At 42.1% G+C, this 13,521-nt stretch overlaps 1 protein-coding gene across 1 annotated transcript in view; it reads right to left on the bottom strand.

The window, feature by feature from the left end:
- Window positions 1–474: 474 nt before the first annotated feature.
- LOC125488259 (ATP-binding cassette sub-family A member 2-like) overlaps window positions 475–13,521 on the bottom strand; it is a 30,881-nt gene continuing 17,834 nt past the window's right edge. The window contains exons 2-3 of the mRNA XM_048621188.1: window positions 2,859–2,987; window positions 475–2,087 (exon numbers count right to left, since the gene is read on the bottom strand). Coding sequence (XP_048477145.1) covers window positions 2,067–2,087; window positions 2,859–2,987 — 150 coding nt within the window. The 3' untranslated portion in view covers window positions 475–2,066. The remainder of the gene's footprint in view (window positions 2,088–2,858; window positions 2,988–13,521) is intronic.

Here is a 13,521-nt window from a genome sequence, read left to right as displayed (position 1 = left end):
CACACACACACACACACACACACACAAACAAATCTATGGGATGAATCTATATTTGCAGATACATTTTATTTTGTTCAAAAAGCACACAATTTATCGACAGTCATTCAGTTTGGTATTCTTTAAATTCCTACTTTACAAATAAAACCAGTCTGACTCCTAACTAAAACACAAACAGATTCTGACACCTAACATGCATTATCTGACTTAAAATGTCACCTCATCTTTACATTGATAAAACCTTTAGTTCTCTCAGGAATGTGACTTTAGAGGAATTCAGGGATTTATAATCATATACATATACAGTTAAAACCTTCTAACTGATTAAAGATTTAACAGCATCTTCAGTTTGTTTAGTACCTCCTTATCAATGGTATGAACCTTTGATCTTTTTCCCATAAATTCTTTGTCTGATACTACCTCTCTCACTGACACCTGAAGAAGGACTGAGGCTCTGAAAGCCTGTGTTGTCAAATAAACCTGTGGGACTATAACCTGGTGTCGCGTGATTTCTGACCTTGTCCAACACCACCACCTCTGCATCATCATCATATCTTTAGACAGCAACATTGCACTACGCTTAGTATCGCTGTGACTTCGATGCAGAGATTGATTTGCTTTAAAATCACAAAGTGCAGATCCCTGACAGAGCTGTGTGTAGGCTACATGAATAAAATGAAATGAAGGGACTGCATGCATAGAGAGCTTTACTACCGCAGGATGAACCAATGACTTCATGGACAATCAACTATAGTTACTGTTATTAAAAAGGCATTACAGAGGTACAGCACAAACAGCAACTGGATAAATAAACAATGATATGATTTCTTTGGTTTTGGTTGAGAAGGAATGTTGTCCAAGAGTGGACCCTATGGGAAAATAAAACATTGCTGTTCTTTGAATCATGCTTTGGGATCATTTAAATTAATCCTTGACCTTAGTTTAACATCTCATGGTGCTTTTATTCGCATTTCCCGAGTGCCTCAGTGCAGGTAAAGCACCAGTTGATCTCTTTGAGATGAATGAAAGCTGGATGCTTCGTCACTGCTGTGATTTAACCTGCCTTCAAATTCTCAGCTCTTTGTTACAGTCCATTGGAAGTTTTGTCACCTTCACAGTATGCAATACTTATGATAGGAAATGGAAATGCATTATTAGCCTTCACCAACATGTTCATTAAAGCAGTCACTATACTTCAGGAACACTTCAGTTACTGTACAAGTACTCTGCGGTGTCTTGGTAAGCACCAGAAGGCTGGTTCAGTCTTTCTTTTGCTGCTTCTTTCTTGCCCTCCTTACTTTTACTTATCTTCTTTCCTTTGTCTGTCCTTCCATCCCTCCCTCCTTTCCTTTCCTGCTCAAGTAATCATTGCCTTAATTTTAAAATCCCTTACAGAAGGACTGGAATGTCTATCCTTTTAGCTTATTTATCATTTTCCTAACTTATACTGTATATGCCTGTGATGTAGTGTAACTTTTTTTTTCTATTTTCTCTTTTTATTGTACCTAAGATTTGTAACTAGTTACTTTGTACCTAAGGTGGGGCTGTGTGTCGGCGACATTGCATACTTTACGCTGAACTCCTGTTCTTGTGTAACTTGACAATAAACCTAACTCTAAAATCCTCATCCTTGTTTATAATCCCTCTAAGGCTTCACTATGTTCAGTGGAATGCCAGCTGAGATTATACCCTTAGGTCTTAGAGAAGGACCTGAAACCAGGACACTGACTTGAGACTGAACCAGACAGGAGTTGGGCTGTTCGTTTTGGGTAATACTTTTTGGAAGTTATGAGAGTATGTGCACGCTTACTGAGAGTATGATAGTATTGCTGAGGATTCTCCGGTGGTGGTGGTCGGAGGTGGCAGTAGTCGTTCAGGACACTTGCAAATATGGCCATATGTAAAACAGATAAGGATTTGCAATTGCAAGTGAACATCCGTCACAACTGCGGAAGGTTTAGTCACAGTATCCCCAGTTCACCCATTCTCAACATCAAGACAGGCCAAGTGACAGGTCAAGTACTGGATGGTTGCTGGTGTCTTTTAATGTGTTCTCTCCCAAGATTTCACTACTTGGAATGAAACGGAAACTGAAAGCAAGGAAACATTTATAACTTAAAATTTAAGATCTTGCAGCAATCATTGTAAGTAGCAGATAACAGCCTTTGGTTTTGAGATCCTCTCCTCACTGTAAAGTAATCTAGTGAAATGTAAGAGAAATCAATGTGCTTTCAAATATGCACTTAGACTAATGCAAATTTTCTTGTGATTATTTTCTCCATACTGATTTACATTTTTACGCCAACCAAACCCGCAATATGCAACTCTTCTGATCATGCTAATGGATAACAGAATTCCACTTCTTCTAAATAGATTTCTGTTGGTGAAAGGATTTATTCATTCACTCGACGCAGTCTGATGAGTTCCAGCTAATTCAAACACTGAGACAAGTGAAAACTGAAAGATCTGTGGATGCTGTAAATCAGGAACAAAAGCAGAAGTTGCTGGAAAAGCTCAGCAGGTCTGGCAGCATCTGTGAAGAAAAAAAATCAGAGTAAACGCTTCGAGTCCAGCCACCCTTCGTCAGCCTGCCAGACCTGCTGAGCTTTTCCAGCAACTTCTGTTTTCGTTACTGAGGCAGGTGATTTGTGATGGTATGTTATATTAATGCCTTTCAAGTCATTATAAAAATTGCTATCACCTCAATTCCCTAGCAGACAACTCACTGAAAGGATTATAACAATTGCTTTTCAGTCACCATTTGACAGAAATGCGGAGAAAAATCAATGGATCTTATTTGCACTTGCGGTTTCAAAGACCTTGCTGTGTTACAAAGTAATTCAGTGTACAGCTGTACCCACCTGCTGTAGCCAGCTGATGCGATTCTGGAGCCTGCCTTCTTCCAGGAATGTGCGGATTTCTGAGGAAATGTTCAGCCAGACTCTGGCATAGTGTGTAACATTCCCAACAAAGGCAAATGTTTCATTAGCCTGCGAGAAAGAAAACAAAAGTCAGATGCTGAAAAAAACTTATTCATTAGTCTTTCCCCAAAAAAATTCTCACCTGTGTTTCCAAATGGCTAATTCCAAAAGGAGTTTTTGTGACTCGGTCCCCTTAAAAAAAAAAGACAGCTTTGGAATTTTAGCAATGGAGGCACGGCGAATGAAGAACAATCACTTCCCTGGATGCAAAGAGGAAAAAGATACAGGCAGAAATGACACTGGGTTGTTCTGACGCACCATCATGTACACAGCACACAGCAAATCTGCCCAGTCAACTGAGCAAGTAACAAATTTAAAACAGTTACAGTCATAAACAAGTCACTTATCCCATCACAAACAAGGCATGAGGCTTCCTGCCCTGTGACATTCCATGATAGATGCAACAATTCAACAGACAGTTTCCACTGCCAGTTTAATTGCTCACCACTGACACTATCATCAGACGCCATTTCCGCCAACTCCAGCAAGATGCCACCACCAGACACATATTCCTGTCCCCTCCCTTGTCCGCCTTCCGCAGGGACTGTTTCCTCCGGGACACCCTGGTCCATACTTCCTTCACCCCCAACACCTCCCCACAGCCCTACAGCACCTTCCCCTGTAACCGGCGAAGGTGCAACACCTGCACATTTACCTCCTCCGTCCACAGTATCCAAGGGTCCAAACATACCTTCCAGGTGAAGCAACACCTCAGCTGCACTTCGAAGAATCTAGTCTACTGCATTCGCTGCTCATAATGTGGTCTCATCTACATCGGGGAAATGAAGCGTAGACTTGGCGACTGCTTCGCAGAACATCTACGTTCTGCTCGCAAAAAAGACCCTGAACTACCTGTTGCCTGCCACTTCAATGCACCACCCTGCTCCCTGGCCAACATCTCTGTCTCTGGCTTGCTACAGTGTTCCAGTGAAGCCCAGCACAAGCTGGAGGAACAACACCTCATTTTCCGCTTGGGGACCCTACAGCCCTCCGGACTCCATATTGAGTTCAATAATTTTAGGGCCTAAACTCTCCCATGTCCCAGCCCCCCACCCCACACACCAGGCCTTGTTACCACATAGCCTGCCATTACACACCCCCTGTTGTTAGTCACTAACAGTCCGCATTAACAACTATTCACCCTCCCAGCCTGATCGTTAGTAACTCCTTTGTCTGTCCAACTGTCTTTCTCTCTCTTTGGGCTCTATCCTACCGTTTACTCCCTACCCCACCCACCTTCCTATTTTCTGCATGAAAACTGACGTTTTCCCAGCCACCATCAGTTCTGAGGAAGGGTCACTGGACCTGAAACATTAACTCTGTTTTCTCCTCCACAGATGGTGACAGACCTGCTGAGCTTTTCCAGCAACTTTGTTTTTGTTACTCACAGTATGCTGTCAGTATTTCCCTGTGTGCTAACAGTGACAGAGTAACCAATTGGTCATTTAGTAACTATGCATTCAACTGATGAATATCATTTAGGACTAGGGTCTGAACTGAAGCCTGGCAAGCAAAGTAGGTGAGACCATACCTGGCTGCAAGGCGAGCTGTTATTTTACACACTGGCAATTTTCATCATTGTCAGGTTGGTGGAGAGGAGTAGGTGCCTTGCACTTTGAAACACTGGTTTAAAATGCCTGAAATCTTATGTCTGCATTTCCTGTTTATAAAACCTCACTTCCTTTTGTCAAACTTTCTCTGTTTCAATGTTCAAATTTGTGAAAAGCATGGAGTTTTATAAACTCAGGAAGCTGTAGAAAAGATCTGAACAGTTTGCCAGTCATGCCCTTGATAAACTAAGGAAAACCTTTCATTTATATAGCACTTTCACAATCGTGGGACGTCTCAAGTGCTTTACAGAATCATAAAATCCCTACAGTATGAAGGCAGGTCATTTGGCCCATTAAGTCCACAGCAATCCTCCGAACAGCATCCCACCTAAGTCCATCCCCCTGCCCTATTCCTGTAACCCTGCATTTCTCATGGCTAACCCACCCAGCCGGCACATCCCTGAACACTATGGGGTAATTTAACATGGCCAATCCACCCTAGCCTGCACATCTTTGCACTGTGGGAGGAAACCAGAGCACCCAGCAAACTCCGGGAGAATGTGCAAACTCCACACAGTCACCTGAGGCTGGAATTGAACCTGGGTCCTTGGTGCTGTGAGGCAGCAGTGCTAACCACTGAGCCACCGTGCTGCCCCGAAGTACATTTGAGGTGTAGTCACTAGGATAGTATAGGAATTGTGGTAGCTAATTTCTGGTCAAGAAACTCCCAGTAAGAACAACAAAGTGGTAATGAAAGGATTGTATGTTTTTGTGAAGTTGACTAAGGGTGAAAAAGAATATTGGCTTCTAACATTCTCTTTTGCAGTACACTTTCACACAAAAGTGCAAGGTTACAAGACTTAATTGGTAGACAACAGCAGAGATCTAATTATTACCTAGCTTTCCCCTTCATTGTTCAAAAGTCGTTCACTGAGAAACATTTTTGTCCAAGTCTTTGAGCCTTTAACATTGATTAAGTCAATGTTACTTAAAATGAAACCTGTACAAAGGTCCTAATGCAATTAAATTCTGCCAAGTAAATAAAATCTTTCCACCCTGGTGAGTGTGTTTCTGTGAAGGAGGGTAGCATGTTGAAAGCAGCTGTGTACTCTCAGTTTATGTTTAAGAATCTGATGTGGTGGCTAAAGTCCAGTTTTCATTTTTTATAGCTTTTAGAAAGTTTAAAAAAAATCCTCTGCAACAAACAAGATGGCGTGAAAATTCAATGAAATGAAGAGGTTTTTGTACATAAATTTAACTCACCCTTTTTTGCAGAACTGGAATGAATTATTTTTTTCACCACTCTGTCTGCTGTACAAAACTACTTGTATACTGCCAGTAGCTGAATTAAATATTCATTATCTTTTCTTTTGCTGCTGCAAACTTGTAAGGCAAAGCACTCTATCAGCAGATATTAAGTTTTAACATGCTCCTACTGAACGCATCTTGCTGTACTTTCACTTATGCTAATAAGCTCCCAATTATACTCCATGCATTCCATCATCTCTTTCTAGCAAAACCAGACAAGACAGGGGGAGATGGGAGGGCTGGATTCTGCTTGTAACTCTGGAGTGAGACTAAGTATGATTAATTTTTAAATAAATAACATTTTTAAAATAAATAATAAACTTGCGATCCAACAATCAGCGGATATCGCAAGATAATGTTTAACATGCTCATCACTCTAGTTCTCTGAACACTAAATGTAGACAGGCATTAACCCACTTAGTGATTTGCTGAATTAGAATATTTGCCCTTCATTCAGAGATAGTAAGAACTGCCAATGCTAGAGTCAGAGATAACACAGTGTAGAGCTGGAGGGACACAGCAGGCCAGGCAGCAGAGGAGCAGGAAAGCCGACGTTTTGGTTCAAGACTTCTTCTGAAGAAGGGTCCCGACGCAAAACATCAGCTTTCCCACTCCTCTGATGCTGCCTGGCCTGCTGTGTTCCTCCAGCTCCACCAGGTTATATTTGGCCTTCATTGTTCTGTTCTACAATTTTAGTCTCAACAAGTCACACATGATTACCTGTCCAAGATGCTGCTGTTCACTAGCTTCCATTCTTGAGCCAACATTGCTCAACCAAGTGGTATTTAAGGATGACTCTATGAATGAAAAATGTTTGGAGGGATATGGGCCAAGTGCAGTCAGGTGGGACTAGTTTAGTTTCGGCTTATGGTTGAATGGACTGATTGGACTGGAGGTCTGTTTCCGTGCTTTAGGACTCTATGATTAAGAGAATGATTTGAATTTACAAAGTGACTGTCACAAACTGAGGATTGCACAAAGTACTCTGCAATCATTGACATGCTCGCGAAGTACAGTCACTGACCTAAAGTAGGAAACCTGGTAGCCAAATTAGCACACAAGATCTTTTGAGAAATTAAATGTAATAATGACTAGATAGATTTGCTTTTGGATGTTAGTTGAGGGACAAATTAGCCAGAACAAGGAGGATAACTCTTCTGGTCTTCTTTAAAAAGCTCCTGTCAGATAATCTACATCCACCTGGGAGACCAGACAACTCATCAGAAAGATGATGCTCCATCAGTGAAGTATCTGCTGTGTCATTCTGACTCAGGGATGAGATGACTGATGCACTTAGAGTGTTGAATTTAAGTTAGCAGTACCGATTACAAATATGGTCCCAATAATTTATAATGAAAGTATAAAACTTAGAACAAAAAGGATCTTTAATATAGGGACTGAACTACATCAGCATTCCCTGATATGACCATCCCCAATCTCGAACTCCACCTGAAGGCCAGACATCCCACAATTGTGATTCCATATATACAAGCCCACAAAAGCCCAATCAGCAATGTTAGAATATTCTTCAGATAAACTGTTGAGCTGCATACACTTTAAGGATACAGGGTAGACTACTTAATTCAGAGGTGAGGAGAGATTCTTTCACCCAGACAGTGGTGAGCCTGTTGAATTCTCTGAAAGCAGCTGAGGCCAAAACATTGCATGTTTCTAAGAAGGAATTCGATATAGATCTTAGGACTAATGGGATCAACGTGTATGGGGAAAAAGTCCGAACAGGGTACTGAGTTGTATGATCAGCCATGATCATCTTGAATGGTACAGCAAGCTGAAAGGTCAAATGGCCTACTAATATTTTTATATTTCTGTGAATCTGTGCTGCACTACATGAGGTCAGATTTCTGGATACCATCCTCAGTGATGTTGGTTTAACTTCCTTTGAACATTATATTGAGCAGCTTGATTAATGCACTCACATTAACTTTGTTTATTGACTGTAACCTTTAACTCATTTACTATAAATCAGTTAAAGGAGGCGATAAAACTATGCAAATAGGATTTCAGTCCAGTCACTTGTCAAAATGCAGATGAAATTAAACCCCAAGGCCAGCAAAGATCAGATAGTGTCTCTAAATGTATCAGTTCACTCAGAAGATTGACAAATGTGAGAACATGCAAAATCTCAGAATGTAACCTATATCTTTGGAAAGATTCAACAGTAATCTTAACATAAACATGTCAAAGATTCTGTTCATTCATTCATTAAAAAGTAAAGACTCTGCAACCATTCAAACCCCCTCGCCACTAATGACACAGATGACAAATCCCATCGGCTCCATCAGAGGAGTTAGCAGATCTCTGCTGGGAGGGAGGGAGATGTTGGGGGCAGAGAGAGACACACACACGAAAGGAGTAAGACTCTTGGCTAGGGCTCCCACTCCAGATTGCTATTCAATGAGCGCCATCAGTCATGTATTCATGGACCTCGCGCAAGGAAAGGCTCAGTCTCTAATGGATTATCTTGCTGCAAAAGTGTTCACTGTAAAAATGCTTTGGAAAAATAATGTGCTGTTTGAAAACTGGTGATCAAGCAAGCAGGGCATCAATGCCTTCAGGATGAAGAGAGAAGGGACAGCAAGGACAAGAATAAAAATAGTGTTCACCAAAATTAATTGCAACAAGCTGCATTAGGCGGACAAAGATAAGGCTTAAACCTCTGTCCACAGCTGTCCGTTACTACAGGATCTTCCATCTGATGTTGAACGGCACTTTATAAAAAGGAAACGTCTGCATTGTAGATCAAAACTACCACAATTTTATATCTTTGACAAGATTTTGAAGTAATTCCAGAATAAGAAGACCACAATGAGATGAGGATTTGGACATCTTTATATTAAGACCTTCAAGAGAAGGTCTGTTTCCATGTTGTCTGAGTCTATAAAGTTAATTGAATTGTTTCAGATGCAGCTTGTCAAGTCAAGAACTGATGGGAAACATGTGCCACTGGAGGATGAAGCCTGACTGGATGTCAGGCATTAAACTGACCAGTGAGAGGCCTTTTTTGGGATTCAGGATCCTGAAGGCAGAAATCCAGCTGCTAGGATAATGAGAGGGGCACCAACTTACCAGTACAGCTAGCATCCAGTAAGGTTTCCTGGGCGGATCTCAAGAGGCCGGGGAAAGCTGTCTCACTTTGATCGGAATTATTTTCAGGCAATGTGACGTGTGATGACACACCTCCAGGGCAGGTGAGGTGTGAACCCAGGCATCCTGGCCCAGAGGTAGTGACATTACCACTGCAGCCCAAAAGCCTCTAAACTCCAAGTTAACATTGAATTGGAGTGGGATTGGGGATAAGTGGTGTCAATTAGCTCAACAATGAGTCTAAATATTGCACAAGTGAGTGAGCGAGATCGCGAGTGCAGAAAATGTGATGACAGGGGGGCCCTCTGGCACAGAGGTAGTATCCCTACTTGTGGACCAAGAGACCTGGGTTCAGGTCCTACCCGCTTCAGAGGTGTGTAAAAGCATCTCTGAACAAGGTGATTAGGAAAAGTAGGTTAAATATAAAAAAATATAAAAAGTGTGACTACACCCACAACCTGAGCCACATCTTGGGCATGTATGGTGCATCTTTCCACTTTGCAAAAAGGATTTTTTTTTCTATACAGGCTGCAGCTACACACACCATTCACCTTGACTCTACACCCGTTGCCCAGTCAGCCCTGGTGTGCTTACCTGCTGCCGGGTGCTGGGGATCCCCAGTGGAGGGCTCTCTACATAGGAGTCCTCCCTCTTTCCCTCAGGCACCTGGGGTGGAGGGTGTTGCATGCAGCAGGCCCTTATATCCACACATTGCGACAGTTCACAGACTCTTAGCCCAACTGTTCATTCTGCGCCACTGTAGAGTCCGTGACCATGTATACATATTGGTTCGGGGTGATTCCATTCCCCTTTTAGTTGAAAAACCTTGTGTTGTGTTTTTGGTTGCACTTCAGCCCCACGCTTCAGATCTTTGGATATCCAGTGTGGAGGGGAGTAAGCACAGCAGAGGGCCTCCCTCGTGGGTCTGTTGCTGAGCCTTGCCAGACTGGCAATAAACAGGTCCTAGCAGCAGGCCATGAAGAGCGTCATCTCTGCTGATGCCTTCATTTCTTGCATAGTTATGCTCGTGGTTGTGTATCATTGGAGAGGGAGCACACAGTATCCATCAATGCTCTCGGTGTGTTTAGAGAGAGATAGGCACTACGCAGGATGGACTACTTCACTTCCCCCTCCAACTCCATTTTAACTTAGTCCCTTCTCTCTCTGTCTACACGTCCTTCACCTTAGATAGTCTGCCCTTAATGGGCTTTGCCTTGAATTGGAGACACGGGTGTTTTTGCTGGTTTAACAAAAAATAAGTTGTGGTGGAAAGGTCACTCAGGTTGTGTGCTAACAATTCTGGGTGGAAATAGAAAAGAATTGATTAGGAGGTTCTAACGGTGTAGCGGTAGTTTCCTGGGTTCAAGTCCTACCTGATACAGAGGTGTGTGATGACATCTCGGAACTGGTTTATTAAAAAGGTAACATGTGATTACAAAGGGTTCCTGTGCTCCGGTAGTAGTGCCCCTACCTCTGAGCCAGGAGCCCCGGTTCAAGTCCCAACCGTGACAAACAAGCGTAATAACACTTGTGAACAGATTGATCAGAAAAAAGCATTTAATATATAGAATTGATTACAAGGATCTTGTGTAACAGATGTAGTGTCCCTATCTCTGAACTAGGAGACCCAGGTTCAAGTCCACCTGATCGAGAGGTGTGTCAAAACATCTTGAACACCTCCCCTCTATGATATTGTCAGAAATGGAGATGTTCACCGATAATTCCACAATGTTCAGCACCATTTGAGACTCCTCAAACGAATGCAGATAATGTTCAAATGCAACAAGACTTGGACAATATCCAGACTTGATCTGACAAATAGCAAGTAACATTCATGCCACTCAAATGCTAGGTAATGACCATCTCCAATAAGAGACAATCTAACCACCACCCCTTGAAATTCAATGGTGTTACCATCACGGAATCCCTCACCATAAACATTCTGGAGGTCACCATTGACCAGAAACTCAACTGGACTCACCATATTAACACAGTGGCTATAAGACCAGGTCAGAGGTCAAGAATCCTGCACTGAGTACCTCACTATCTGACTTGCCAAAGCCTGTCCACTGTTTACACGGCACAAGTCAGGAGTGTCATGGAATACTTGCCACTTTGCCTAGGTGCTTGCAGTTTGAACAACACTCAAGCTTGACACCATCCAGGTCAAAGCAGCCCAATTGACTGGTACCACATTCAACAGCCAATCCCTCCACCACTGTCACTCAGTAACAGCAGTGTATACTATCTACAAGATGCACTGCAGAAATTTAACAAAGATCCTTACACAGCACCTTCTAAACCCACATCCAGATGGACAAGGGTAGGTAATACATGGGATCACCACTAACAAGTTCCTCTCCAAGAATCTCATCATGGTTTGGAAAAATATTAGCATTCCTTTACTGTGGCAGGGTCAAAATCCTGGAATTCTCTTCTTAACAGCATTGTGGGTCTACCCACAGCAGGTGGACTGCAGCGGTTCAAGAAGATGGCTCACCAGCACCTTCTCAAGGGCAACTAGAGAATGGATCCCATGTCCCACAAGTGAATAAAATGGTAAGGTTGATTAGAAAATATCTATATGTGATCACAACGATAATCCTTAAAGTTTAACTTTCAGGAACCAGTTCAACTCTGCTGGGGACATCTTACCAGGCATTAATGACTTTAGTTGAGACACTAACCAATTACCATCATCAGTCAGAACATATCTCTCTCCATCATGTCTAACTGGTAGATCAATGCTGATAGGCTCCTGGAGATACAAACTTGATTCAAAGTTGGGTGTCAGAATAAATGAAGTAAATAGAAGGGACAGAAAAGAAGAAAATGACAGAAGAAAAGAAGAGATGGAAATAACAACCAATCGTACCTATACTAAAGTACCTATAAAATATCCTATGGCACAGAAATAATTTGAAGCAATATGTGACAGAGAAACGCATCAATATATTAGGATAGGTCAAATAAGTAGAAAAGAGTATCTTCAAAGTGGGATGAGAAGTAGAGACACGGAGGTGAAGGAAGGAAATTTCAGAGCATAGGGCTCAAGCTGTTGGAAGCACACCCACCAGTGGTTAAGCAATGAACATTGGAGACGCTCAAGAGGCCAGAATTAGAAAAGCAAAGTTATCATGGTTTGTGGGACTGCTGGAGATTACAGACATAGTAAGGCCACAGAGGCAGTCAAAGTGTCCTGGTTTCAAGTCGTGCTCTGAGACCTAAGGGTACAATCTCGGCTGGAATTTCACTAAACGTAACAACACCATAGATGGATTTATAAACAAGGATAAGGCACTGTAAGTAAGGCACCGATTACTTGAGAAGGAAAGGAAAGGAGGGAGGGATGGAAGGACAAAGGAAAGAAGATAAATGAAAGTAAGGAGGGCAAGAAAGAAGCAGTAAAAGAAAGACTGAACCAGCCTTCTGGTGCTTACCTAGACACCCCAGTGTACTTTATAGTAAGTGAAGTGTTCCTGAAGTATAGTGACTACTATATTGAATATGTTGGTGGAGGCGAATAACGCATTTCCATTTCCTATCATATATATTGCATGCTGTGAAGCTGACAAAACTTCCAATGGACTGTAGCAAAGAGCTGAGAATTTGAAGGCAGGTTAAATCACAGCAGTGACAAAGCAGCCAGCTTTCATTTATCTCAAAGAGATCAACTGGTGCTTGATCTCAGCACAAATAGCAAGAGAACTCTCAAAGGTTTGTGATATGCTGCTACCACTATTAACTTATACATCATCCCAACTGTTGTCATTTAAACATGTGAAAGCTATTCAACAGGAAGCAGTTTCTTTTTCTGAGAAACTGTATTTGGATAAAGACACTGGAACAGCATTATTAATTATAGACTTAAGTACAGTACTTAACATTACAGAGCAACAAAAGATAAGGTAACCGCTAAAAATGGGGCTGAAGATAATTAGGAAAGAGTGTTCAATACTACTCACAGGAGGCAATGGCCTAGTGGTATTATTGCTGGACTCTTAATGCAGACACCAGTTAATGTTTTGCTCTGGGTTCAAATCCCACCATGGTAGAATTTGAATTCAGTAAAGATCTGAAATTAAGAGTCTAATGATGACGTTGTATCGATTGTTGGAAAATCCTATCTGGTTCACCAATCCCGTTTAGGTAAGGAAACTGCTGTCCTTACCTGGACTGGCCTACGTGGGACTCAAGACTCAAAGCAGTTGGTTGACTCTTAACTGCCCTCTAGGTAATTAGAGATGGGCAATAATTGCTGAACTAGCCAATGACACCTTCATCCCATGAATGAATTAAAGAAAAATCAAGGTCGTCTGTCAGTTTATCTCATAGCTATCCAGTTTGTGACAGAAACAGGTATTTTTTGGCAGTTTGACTGAGTGAGGACCAACAAGGTTGTCAGCACCTGGAGACACTCACCAGAAAACAAAGAGATTAAAGTTGTCAGAGATAGTAGGAACTGCAGATGCTGGAGAATCTGAGATAACAAAGTGTAGAGCTGGATGAACACAGCAGGCCAAGCAGCATCATAGGAGCAGGAAGGCTGACGTTTCGGGCCTAGACCCTTCATCAGAAAA

This window comes from Rhincodon typus, unplaced genomic scaffold (assembly GCF_021869965.1).
Source record: "Rhincodon typus isolate 14 unplaced genomic scaffold, sRhiTyp1.1 hic_rhity00000093, whole genome shotgun sequence".
Lineage (NCBI taxonomy): Eukaryota > Metazoa > Chordata > Chondrichthyes > Orectolobiformes > Rhincodontidae > Rhincodon > Rhincodon typus.
This window is presented reverse-complemented; position numbering and strand designations above follow the sequence as displayed.